The sequence below is a fragment of the Miscanthus floridulus genome, chromosome 16 (genome assembly GCF_019320115.1).
Source record: "Miscanthus floridulus cultivar M001 chromosome 16, ASM1932011v1, whole genome shotgun sequence".
Taxonomy (NCBI): domain Eukaryota; kingdom Viridiplantae; phylum Streptophyta; class Magnoliopsida; order Poales; family Poaceae; genus Miscanthus; species Miscanthus floridulus.
In genome coordinates, this window is record NC_089595.1 from 11,052,057 (window position 1) to 11,064,819 (window position 12,763).

The 12,763-nt window shown below is 49.1% G+C and overlaps 1 protein-coding gene across 1 annotated transcript; it reads right to left on the minus strand.

The window, feature by feature from the left end:
- Window positions 1-1,852: 1,852 nt before the first annotated feature.
- LOC136513644 (uncharacterized) lies at window positions 1,853-4,071 on the minus strand. Its single transcript, XM_066507613.1, has 3 exons — window positions 3,622-4,071; window positions 2,980-3,203; window positions 1,853-2,667 (listed from the first exon to the last, which is right to left on the minus strand). The coding sequence occupies exons 1-3, from the start codon at window positions 4,049-4,051 to the stop codon at window positions 2,098-2,100; spliced, it is 1,224 nt and encodes a 407-aa protein (XP_066363710.1). The 5' UTR covers window positions 4,052-4,071; the 3' UTR covers window positions 1,853-2,097.
- Between the last annotated feature and the right edge of the window lie 8,692 nt (window positions 4,072-12,763).

Consider the following 12,763-nt stretch of genomic DNA (forward strand, 5'->3'; position numbering starts at 1 on the left):
GTGCAACGCGCATGATATGTGTACCCACCTCGCGTTATTACTTAGACGTGATGCAACTTGCAACCTTTGAAGACATGTCTAGTTCGTTGAAACGAACATAATACATGCATGAGCCACAACCTACTTACCTGTCTCAAAAGGAGTCATGCCTGGCTACCTGGCTAGCTCGGGGAAAAATAAATTCTTGGTCGCAATAGAAATTTTTTGCAACTTCTTATATATATATATATATATATATATATATATATATATATATATATATATATATATATATATATATATATATATATATATATATTCAGTAGCCAACTATAAAATAAGTTATTCTGTAGCCACCTCCATTTACGATAATTTTATATACTAATTTACGATAATGTCAATACATATTTACAATAATTGGGTTACTATAACACATGGGGATATTTATTATAATGTTATAGTAAACTACTTAGTAAGGAGTTACTATAATCTCGTAAATTAACATAGTAATTATCGTAACTCAAAGTGGCTACAGAATAAGTTATTTCAGCTCGTAACATACTTGAATTTGGCTCACAAGAATTAAAATGGTGCTGATTTTGGAACTTGAAAAATTTGCTAAGTCATTGACGTAGCTGACTTTGGGATGATATATATACACATACGGTAAGACTATTCTACAACTAGCCACAGAATAACTTATTCTATGGCCACCTTGATTTATGATAATATTTGTACCAATTTACGATAACGACAATACATATTTACGATACATGAGTTACTATAATTTAAGATGATATTTACCATAATGCTATAATAAATCACTTATGAGAGAATTACCATAATCTCGTAAATTAGTATAGTAATTATGGCTGACTGCATCTTCGTCCTCATCTAGCCAGTTTATCTTCGCATACAGAACACTAGTCCGCTCATCCACTTCCTGTCGCCGACGAGCTGGTGCATGCCAGGCCATCGACGGCGGCGCGGCCAGGCCAGCACGCTCAGTGGCCTCGGCGACGGTGGCGCTACCAGGCCCGCGCGTATCTGCCGCTAGGCCGTGTGCGCTGCCTCCGCCGGGCAGGCGGGCTTAGGTTATGTTTAATTCGCGAAATGAAAATTTTTAGATTTCACATCGGATGTTTTGGAGATGTTGGAAAGGGTTTTCGGATACTAATAAAAAAAACTAATTACATAGCTCGCATGAAAACTGCTCGACGAATTTATTAAGCCTAATTAATTCATCATTAGCGCATGTTAGTTACTGTAGCACTTATGGTTAATCATGGACTAATTAGTCTTAAAACATTCGTCTCGCGATTTCCAACTAAACTGTGCAATTAGTTTTTTTTTCATCTATATTTAATACTTCATGCATGTGCCATAAAATTCGATATAATAATTTAGGGTAAAATTTTTTTGAACTAAACCAGGCCTTATCCAACTCGAGCGACGCCTCTGTTCTCGTGCGCTGAGTCGACAACGAACGGTCCATACCTCCTCTGAAATCTGATACTATGCATACATACTTCCAAATAATTAAATAATTTACTACGTACTTATACATACTCCCAAATGATACTACGTATGTATACATACTTCCAAATATTTAAATAAAAGATGATACATAGTATGCATACATACTCCCAAATAATTAAATAATTTATTTTGTATTAGAATGTACAAAGTTATGCACGGAGGCATAACACATACAAGACGTTACTTATCAGATCCTACTCTGCACGAACCCAATTAGCTCATATGGATAGAATCGAGTGGCATATTATGAAGGGAGTAGCTACCCTAGACGGTCTAGTATAATGATATACTCCATCATATATCATATTATATATATATATATAGACAACACACACACAACTTATTAGATAGTGGCTCAGCATAAAGCGCAACACATTCTAGATAACTGCTACAGCATAACAAGCCCAGCCCAGCAGGGTACAAGACAAGTGCGTCCAAATAAAAAAAAAAGCCAAGCACAATACAGAAAAGTCACACACACTATTACTTATCAGATCCAAATAAGTTCGCATAACTTAGGGTGACAACAGCATCACCGAAACAGACATAGCTATAACAATGGGGTATTATCCAAATCAGTCAGGGGTCCATTACTGACCAACAAAGCTTCACCCGCAACTTGGTTGCACCAACAGCAAGTGGGCCTTCATCTCTGGCGTTGATCCTTGGAGTGAATAATATGCGTTCAGATTTACCATCACTGGTCTGGGCAGCAATCATCAGCAAATCCTTCGCATAGACAGATACAACAGGTCGCATAAGCTCGAGAACTCCACAATCGTCAACAGTCATCGCATCAGCCTCTTTGCTATCATAAAGCACAAGCTTGTACTGCATGTTGGCAGTGTAGGCAGTGATTTTGCCATGAAAACCTCCCTGCAGAACTTCAACTGCAATAGTTCCCTCCAGTGCACGATCCACGACTGTATAAGTCACATCCACAGTACTGAGCCTGGTAGCAAGAGATTTGGTCTGCAACGTGTATCCCGTCACCGATGGACCAGTTGATGCGCTCCTGATGCTTATGAGTCCTTTACTAAGTTCTCTGTCCTGTACTAGATCATCCTTCACCTTCAGATCAGTCTCCACATAGATATCTTCACACAATGCGAGGCCACGTTTTGGCCCAGTCAAGATCAATGATTCAGCCTACGGCAAGGTTTATTTACAGGATATATAGCATGTAAATACAGGGTCAGTTTTTCTTTCTTTTTTTTCTAAAAAAAAAAACAGCGTTAAAACACAAAAGTGTAACAAGAAGCATATGTGTCTTTCTGAAAGTATGGATTTTTATTAGAAAGCATTATGGCGCCTACAGTCCTGGTTACACTGTCCAGCATGCAAAATAGGAATTGGTTACAGGTCAGGTCAGTATATCAATCTTTATCTTTTCTCTATATATACGAGTGAAAAACAAGGCGCTAATGCACAAACTAGAAAAGGAGATGCTGAAAGTTGTACCTCGGAATTGATGAGTTGGCAATTGTCACTGTCGCGGCGGAAGTGATAAACACACCTCACATCGACGCTGTCCCTGACAATGATAGTGCCATAGACACAGATTGGGTAGCCAACATCCGAACAGCCTATCTTGACGGATAGGAAGTTTACAGCCGTACACAGCCAGGGATAGTCACTCTCGCTTTTGTAGGGGTAATCGATACATCTCATCGGACCAATGGGTGCTGTCATGCATGTGGAAATACAAAGGAAATGAGATACTAGATCATCAGTTGCATCTATATCATCATGCTTAGAATTGAATTGAAGATTGGTACAAACTAATGCGGAGGGAGGGAGCTCAATCCGCACAGCCAGAGCCAGAAGCCATACAGAAGTGAGTGAAAACCATACAGGAGTGAAAATTTAGCTCCAATTAATCCAAAACCCAAACACATAGGAACAAAAAAAAGAACAATTTCTAGCATGTGGAATCAAATCAGCACATTGTTACACATATATTATAATAAATACTAGTTGCAGAATTAATCAATTTGTCATAGATGGACTGCAGGTGGAGGATTGAACTGCAACGGGTGGGTGGCGGAGCATGCAAAAGGATGGAATTGAAAGAAAGGGAAGGGCCGCGGGCAAGCGACTTACACTCCTCATCGAGGTCGAGGTTGATGAGGTTGCCGCGGCTGTATCGGCTGTAGTAGCGGCCCCCCTGCTTGGGATCGAAGTCGACGAAGCGAGCAGAGGCCTCCATCGACCGACCCCTGGGGTCGCCCTCTTGCGTAAGGCGGAGCGCATAGCTCACCTCGTCGTTCCTCAGCCTCTCCGCCGCCGCCGCTCGCTCGGCCTCGGTCATGCATGAGAAATCCGGCTTCGGCGACACCTCAAGGCCGAGCTGCACAACCTGCTTTCGCAAGGCCGCGCGCTCTTCCTTGAGCTTGGCCACCTCCGCCTCTGACAAATCCTTGGCCATCATCAACCTCCTGGAGATGGACCCCATCTTCTTATGGATCGACTCCTGGAGGTACTCGACCTCTCGCCACTCTTCATACCACGCCGCCGCCGCCTCCACCGCCATGGATCGACTCCTGCTGAGTGAGATCTTCTCCGTCGTCTTATTTGGTGATGATGGGCTGTCGGCCTCCCTTTTCTAGACGGCCATCAGCCTGGCCCACTAATCCATGCCTATGACCACATTTTGAAGCCCAACTCTTTAGATTATAGGAATGTCTCCAGCCCAGCCCATGACCCAATCCAGTCTTTTAAGGCTTCCTTTTCTTTTCTTTTCTTTTTGTCTTGCCGAGATGTTTGTTGACTGATTGATATACAAAACTTGGCGATCCAGCACTCATATGGGTTAGACCTCATTTAGCACAGCTCAGCTTCAGCTTCACGCGCAGCTTTCTCAACGAAGCTGAGCTGTTTTAGAAAAATTGTTTGGCAAAATCGCTTCACCAATGGTTCACGCATGACGGAGAGAGGGAAATGAGGGAGAGCTATGAAAAGCTACTTTTTTTCGGCTTGCAAAGGGGCTACAGTGGAAGAAAAGGATCGACCATCCAGCAAAATAGGTGACGCGTCGCCTGAGAGCTTTTTGGCGATCCTCCGGCGACCTGAAAATGTCTGAGGCGATGAAAAGTAGGAGACAAGTTGGCCCGGAAGACGTGCTTCCTCGTCGCGTAGCTTTTTCCATCTTTGGGCGGCCTTGGTGAGTCTTTGACGGTTTCTCGCAGATAGAGGGTGGTTTGTCAACAGTGGTTTCGCAGGTCTTCGACGCCGGTCTAGTTCTACGTCGCCTAGGAGCGCGAGTGGCTCTGGGAGGCGATGTCTCTTGTGGTTGGTGGTCTGGGTGTTTTCAATTTTGGTGGTGGTTCTGACTGTTCATCAGTTTTCTCGCAAGCTTTTGAAATTTCGTTAATGGCTCTACAGGGGGTTTCATGAACAAATAAATTGGACACATAGCATCGTCATCAGGGCATATGCTTTTGGGAGCCAGCTTACCAGAGATTGGTTGCATTCTACTTTGAATGGGACTTTGATTCAATAGGGGGGTAAATTTGACAGCAGTTGTTTCAGTTTGAACCAAAAGGGGAGACATACTTTGTTGAAGGAGATGAAAAGTGAGCGGCACTTCAATCAAAGTTCTTGGTCCAAAGGGGGTTGGGGTGGAGAAGTTGATAAATCTCATTGGGCAATGGAGATTCGAAGTTTGTTGTTTCAGGGGACGGATGAGCATGGTCCTGAGGTTGAAGATGACAGAGATAGAAGGAGGAAAGAGGGACAAGGGGATGGATTTTCCAAATTTGTTTAACGGTGGGCCGATGTGGGCTAAGGGGGGTGAAAGTGGGCCAGAATCGGAGGTCGAGGATACTGAATATAGCATAAATTTGGAAGACCTGTTTGCTCATTCATGGAGGCCCGAAAGGTATCTGGGTGGTTATGGGAATGCAAGCCATTTGGGTTGGCGATGAACTATACCCAGCATCACTAGAGGATATCCGGAGAGAGGGGGAAGCGCGATAGATTGTTAGTGTTCCATCCCTAAAACCATTGGTGAGATCCTTCGTGGAGGTGACCAAATCAAAGAAAACAAGTGGAGAGATAGCATGGGAGCAACAGAGAGGAAGGTGGTACGATCACAAATTCAAGTTGGATCACAAACTCTGTCTCTTTCGGGTGGCATTCCTGTGAGCTCTTTGAGGAAAACATCTAGGAACTCACATACCACTAGCACAAGTTTACTCCTTCAGACACCTTAAGCTTAGCCTTTAGATTGTGCAAAGCTAAGTGGTGATTTTTGGAAGCATAAAGAACAACAGATTGGCCTGAAGGGTGTTGTAATTCTACCGATTTAGGTGCACATCAAATTACGCCTCAGTGGTGCAGACCCTAGAATTCTTGGGGGTACCATATTTGTCTTTTTCTTGGAAAAGGAGCTTCCCCTTGAGATGAGGAGGTGGCCCTCTTGTGAGTGTCGGTGTCTAGAGCATTGCTTTTGTGCTCGGCGGTAATGGCCAAGCTCACCAACTCATTGAAGTTCTTGTATAGGGTGATCGACATCTATCTTGCATCATAAAGAGAGACCATTTTAAACTTCAAACACTTCACCGCATCGATGGGAATATCCAATGGAGCATATTGTGCAAAATAGTTGAAGTGATTTGCATAATCAAGCACATTCATCCTTCCTTGCGTCAAATTACGGAATTCATCTGCCTTCACTTTGATGGCTACAACTAGAGTGAAGAAGGCTCACACTACTACATCTAGACCTATCACAGTCACGTCGTAACCCCCCATCGCAGCCGTATTTCGGCCTCTGTAGTAAACACTCAATGGTGATAGTTGAAGTCATCACGGTCGGCTAAAAACCGACTATGCAGGAAGTCAACACCGCCGCATTGGTTTATAATACGACTATAATTATGATAATCATCGTCGCCTTCCACCATGATTCGACTGTGTGCAGTGTGGATTCACCATCACTTGTACGTCCGATACGTCTGTGTCGAGGTGAACATCACAGTCGTTTGGGTATCTAAACTGCCTATGTAGTGGTCATGATCACTGGCGCTTTGCATAACGACCTGACTTTGTGCAGTGAACGTTCACCGTTGCTTTGACATTCGGCACGTCTATGTCGAGATCAACATCACCGTCGATTGGGCATATGAACCGCCTGTTCAAAAGGTCATGGTCACAGTTTTTCAACATTTTCCACACACATGCACATTTTTATCTAAGAGTATGGCGTTTCTCTCCATTGGATCTGGGATTTGACTTTACAACATATGCAAGGTAAGTGTGCCATTCTTTCATCCATACCTTAGCTCCAGATAAGCTTTTAGAAGTAGGATGATCAAAAAGAAGACAACATCAAAGTTATACCTTGGTGAGGAACCAAATACAAATTTGAGTGATCCTAGAGAATCATTCGAGGAGCAAAAGCTATCTTTACTTTTTCAAAATAAAAATCCCAAGTTTCTAGAGCATAGTAGAGTAAGAAGATTTGAATTCAAGTTGTTCCATTATCCAATTCTCAAGATATTATGGTAGACACTTTGAATGTTGAAAGGTCCTAAATGACTAGAGGGGTGAATAGCTGTTGGGGACCTAATACCGGGGTACCCCAGGAGGTGGAACTAATAACCATCGAATGTTAAAAACTCCCAAACAGACAAGGGCGCCACTGCGTTTCTTGCCCGAATGACGGGAGTTTCGTTCCACCTCGCCCGACGCCCGTGGGCCAGCTCCGCCTCGCCCGAGAGCTAAGGACTAGACTCTGCCTCGCCCGACGCCCGTGGGCCAGCTCTGCCTCGCCCGAGGGCTAAGGGCTAGACTTCTCCTCGCCCAACGCCCATAGGCCAGCTCCGCTCGCCCGATGCCTGTGGGCCAGCTCCGCCTCGCCCGAGGGCTAAGGGCTAGACTCTGCCTCGCCTGACGCCCGTGGGCCAGCTCCACCTCGCCCGAGGGCTAAGGGCTAGACTCCGCCTCACCCAACCCCCGAGGGCTGGGCTCGGTCTCGCCCGATGGAAAAAAAGCTAGGCTCCACCTCTCCCGACGTCCGAGGACGGACCTCGCCTCGCCCGATGTCCAAAGACTAGTTCTGTCTCGCCTGACAACCTCTCCCCGCTCCCTCATGATGATAGGTACAGGGTAAGACAAGACATTCGGGTCAACCGCGGCATCGAGGATCATACCCTGCGCCCCGGCAGGAAAAGTACTACTAGGGAACAATGGCATAGGTGCTTTAGCCCACTCTGGCATTGCAGAGTCCGAACAGTATTGTAGGCGCCGCCTTCAGCCCTCAGACATGGAACCCGACGTAGACATACGACAACCACTACGGTCCAGGAAAGGACTCGCGCCCTCCATAATGACGGATGTGCTGTCACCATGCTGTGGTTCCAAGGGAGCGGCGCCCGCTCCATGGTCCCTCGGGTCCACCAGACCAGAGCACTCGCTTTGGCCTCTGGACGCCCTCTCTGATCGGAAGGCCTTGCCCACAGCGCTACTTCAGACTCCGACCCTACGTCCCTCCGACGGGGACTCATACGAACCAGAAGGCGTGCGGAGCAAGGCTGGGCAAGGCTCATAAGTCAAAACCACTATACCAGAGTCCATACCCTGTGCGGAGCAGTACTCTATAGCCATCCTGACATTCTACAGTGGCATCGACAGTATTGTAGGTGCTTACCATTATCTGGTATCCGTTGAAATGGACAACAAGGCTTGGTAGAGGTGAACAACAAGGCTCGGTAGCATACGCACCCTTTCCCTCTCACTTGTAAAGTCGTCCCCTTCATCTATAAAAGGGGATGTGCTTCCTCCAACAAAGGGACCGACTTTTGACGGACAACACAACATACATCACACACAGTCAAGCTGCTACCAGGCTATTTACATCCTTTTGACCCTTCCATCAGAGACTTGGGACCAGTCCCTCTCTCGACCGTTTGTACCCCCTACTACGAACCATTTTTGGTGCTAATAACACGAGCAGCAATAGACTGGATGTAGGGACATTTAGCCTGAACCAGTATAAATCTTGTGTCCTTTCACGCACCATCCGGGCCTAACGCGCATCAATATAAATTTACTTGCCGATCCTTGATCGAAACACCGACAGTTGGTGCACCAGGTAGGGGACTTTGTGCATTCCAAATCAGGCCTCGGATGGCTAACCACCCAATCAGCTGGGTCCTGGGCACACACGTGTGTTTCGGTGACCTAGATTTCATCGTCACACTAGGAGGAGAGCTGGCGCTGGCCCACACGGCTGTCCAGTCTCTCCCTTCCGTCAACTTCAGCCACCGGAGGCTTGAGGGCCAGCCCGGCGTCTCCCTTGGACCCCAGTCATCCAGGGAGGCCCCATGCTGCATCACCCTCTCTCCAGAATGACACGTGCAAAGCACCCCGACAGCATTTCCATTTGGTCTCCAGAACGCCGTGGTGACCGCTGGCCACCTTCTGGCACTACGCATGGTTTAGCCACCCACGGACAGCGAGTTCGTGGGGGCAATTGAACATGATACGGAGACTCTCAACAAGCTCCTCATGGTGGAGCCAGGATCGTCCTCTAGCTCTGACTCTAGCAGAGGGAGCCATCACCCTTCCCGGGAATGCGTCATGGCGCAAACCCCCGAGGGGCGTGTCGAAAGTGTCTCCGGGGAGGAGGCTACCCCGACAAGCAACCCTGACGGTAGGTCCGAGGGGGAGGCAGTGGCCCCATCTCGCTTGAGGATGGAGCAGCTAAGAGCCCGGAAGCTAGAGACCGATGACGCTGGACAAGGGCTCGTGTGGGAGTATGCAGACATCAATCACGAGATCGAACGCCGCGAAAACGGTGGGCCCACATGCGCCACGGCTCGCACTATACACCAGAGGATCCTCACTGATGACGGGACCCTCCCTCACTTCGCTCGGGCGAGCCAAAACATTGCCGCTATGATGGCCTTGCTACACGGCCTTCTAGAGGCCACGACGTCCGAGGATCGCCGAGCCCACCGAGAAATTTGTACATTGCTCGAGCGTGCGGCGGCGTAGCAGGCAGAAAGCTCGTTGTCTCGGCGACACAAGCCCGACACCAGCTAGCGCACGCCCTCGGTGTGCCCCGCCAAGGACACATCCGTTCACCAGACACCGCCAGGCGGCAGGCAGCACACCGCTGTCCCGGTACATCAATGTCTCGACCTCATCCGCAACATGTGCAGCACCATCGACGCCCGCAGGCGCACCCACAGCGACGCAAGGGAAGGAGCCCACCGCGGCTATCATCCTCGACGTGGCGGACGCTATGACAGTGGCGAGGACCGAAGCCCGAGCCCTGGCCTACCAGGCCCTCAGGCCTTTGGCCGACACATCCTCAATGCTGCCTTCCCACCAAGGTATCGACCGCCTACCAATATCCCTAAAAATTCTGGGGAAACAAACCCTGGGCTTTGGCTCAAAGACTATCGGCTTGCCTATCAAGCCAGTGGTGCGAGTGATGACGATTTCATTATTCGCAATCTCCCGCTATTCTTGGCCGATTCGTCACGAGCGTGGTTGGACAACCTACCGTCCAACGCCATTCAAAGTTGGGCGGATCTGATGGAGATCTTTGTGGGGAACTTCCAGGGCATGTACAAATGCTCTGGAAACTCATGGGACCTCAACAACTGCCGCCAGAAGGCCGATGAAACCCTCTGCGGGTACATCCGGTGCTTCTCCTGGCAGTGCAACGAGCTCCCTAACGTCGCCGATGCCGACGTGATAGGAGCCTTCCTATCCGGGACAACTTGCGAGTCTTTGGTTCACAAGCTGGGGCGCAGGGGCCCGTGGACCACCAAGGAACTCCTAGACATCGCCACCAGCCACGCCTCAGGAGAGGGGGCGGTCGGAGCCATCTTCGACCATTCCGACGGCAAGGCGAGGCGGGATGAGGGCACCGACGAAGGCGCCTCTAACCTTCCCGCCAAAAGAAAGAATAAGAAGCAACGGTGCAACAACTCGCTCGTGGCCGCTGCCGACCGCAAGGGTGGTCGGAAGCCCACGGAGGGCACTCCGAACCACATTGAGAAAATGCTCGAGGGGCCATGCCCAAACCATGCTTTCCTAGTCAAGCATCTGTACAAGGATTGTGGCCTCATGCGCAAATTCTTGTCTGGAAGCTCCAACAAAGGGGAACAGGGGAAGGACCCGCCCCCCACTACGGATGACATCGAGGAGAAGGACGACGCCTTCTTGACTCCGAATGGTGCCCTCATGATCTTCGGAGGATCAACGGCTTACGACTCCAAATGACGCCAGAAGATCACACGCCGCGAGGTCTATACGACCGGACTGGCCACGCCTGCTTTCCTTCGGTGGTTAGAATCTGCCATAACCTTCGACAGGACCGACCATCCGGATGCCATCCCACACCTAGGAAGGTACCCGCTTGTCGTCGACCCGATCGTCGACCCAAAGCGACTCACGAAAGTACTAATGGACGGAGGCAGCGGCCTCAACATCATGTATGCCAAGACGCTCGACGAGATGGGCATCGACCGAATGAACCTTCGCCCCATTCGAGCGCCTTTCCACAGAGTTGTGCCAGGTAGACAGGGCGTACCACTAGGACAGATCGATCTACCCGTCACTTTCGGGGATCAGTCCAATTACAGAACTGAGACCCTCACCTTTGACGTGGTAGGGTTCCCCGGAACCTTCCACGCCATCTTGGGATGACCATGCTACGTGAAGTTCATGGCTGTCCCCAACTATACATACCTCAAGCTTAAGATGCCAGGTCCCTGCGGGGTCATCACCGTTGGCACCTCCTTCCACCGTGCTTACGAGTGCAAAGTCAAATGCTGCGGCCACGCCACAGCAGTCGTCGCCTCCGAAGAGCTCGCCACCCTTAGGCAGGAGGTCACCAAAGAAGCGCCAGACGCGAAGAAATCGACTGGGTTGTTTGAATCGGCAGAGGGCTCCAAGGAGGTCCTCATGGACCCCAGCAGCTCCGAGGCTAAAAAGGTACGCATCGGTACCACGCTCTCCTCCGAATAGGAAAGCGTGCTCGTCGACTTCCTCCGCAATAACAAAGGCATGTTTATGTGGAAACCCTTGGATATGCTAGGCATCTCGAGGGAGGTCGCCGAGCATACCTTGAAAATCCACCTAGGTTCCAAGTCGGTGAAGCAACGCCTGTGCCGCTTCGATGAGGAAAAGCGCAGGGCCATCGGTGAAGAGATATCAAAACTGTTGGCCGCTGGGTTCATCAGGGAAGTACACCACCCAGAGTGGTTAGCAAATCCCGTTCTTGTGCGAAAGAAGAGCGGGAAATGGAGGATGTGTGTCGACTACACGGGCCTCAACAAGGTGTGCCTGAAGGACCCGTTTCCTTTGCCATGCATAGACCAAATAGTCGATTCTACCTCAGGGTGCGAAATCCTCTGCTTCCTTGACGCATACTCTGGCTACCACCAGATAGCGATGAAAGAGTCCGACCAGCTCGTGACGTCTTTTATCACCCCCTTCAGATCGTTCTGCTACATTTCAATGTCGTTTGGTCTGAAGAACGCTGGGGCAACTTACCAGTGCTGTATGCTCAACTACTTCGGGGACCTCATCGGGTGGACTGTTGAGGCCTATGTCGACGACATCATAGTTAAGACCAAATGGGCTGACCACCTTGTCACTGACCTTGAACAAACCTTTGCGAAACTCCGGGCAAATGGCATCAAACTCAATCCCAAAAAGTGTGTTTTTGGGGTCCCGAGGGGCATGCTGCTCGGCTTCATTATCTTCGAGTGCGGCATCAAAGCCAACCCAGAGAAAATCATAGCCATCACAAGGATGGGCCCAATCCAGAACATAAAGGGGGTTCAGCGGATCACAGGGTGCCTCGCCGCCCTCAGCCGATTCATTTCGCGCCTCGGCGAATGGGGACTCCCCCTTTATCGACTTCTGAAGAAAGCCGACTGCTTCGAGTGGATAGCCGAGGCCCAGGAGGCGCTTGACATGGTCAAGCTACTTCTAACAAAACCCTCAGTCCTGGTTCCTCCAAGCAACAGAGAATCTCTCCTGTTGTACATAGCGGCCACCACGTAAGTGGTCAGCGCCGCCTTAGTAGTAGAGTGAGAAGAAGAGGGGCACGCCTTCAAGGTACAATGCCCTATATATTTCATCAGTGAGGTACTATCCGACTCCAAAACCCGCTACTCCCAAATCTAGAAACTCCTCTACACCGTCCTCATCACCAAGGGGAAGCTACGCCACTACTTCGAGTCACACCATGTGACAGTCGTGACGTCGTTCCCCCTCG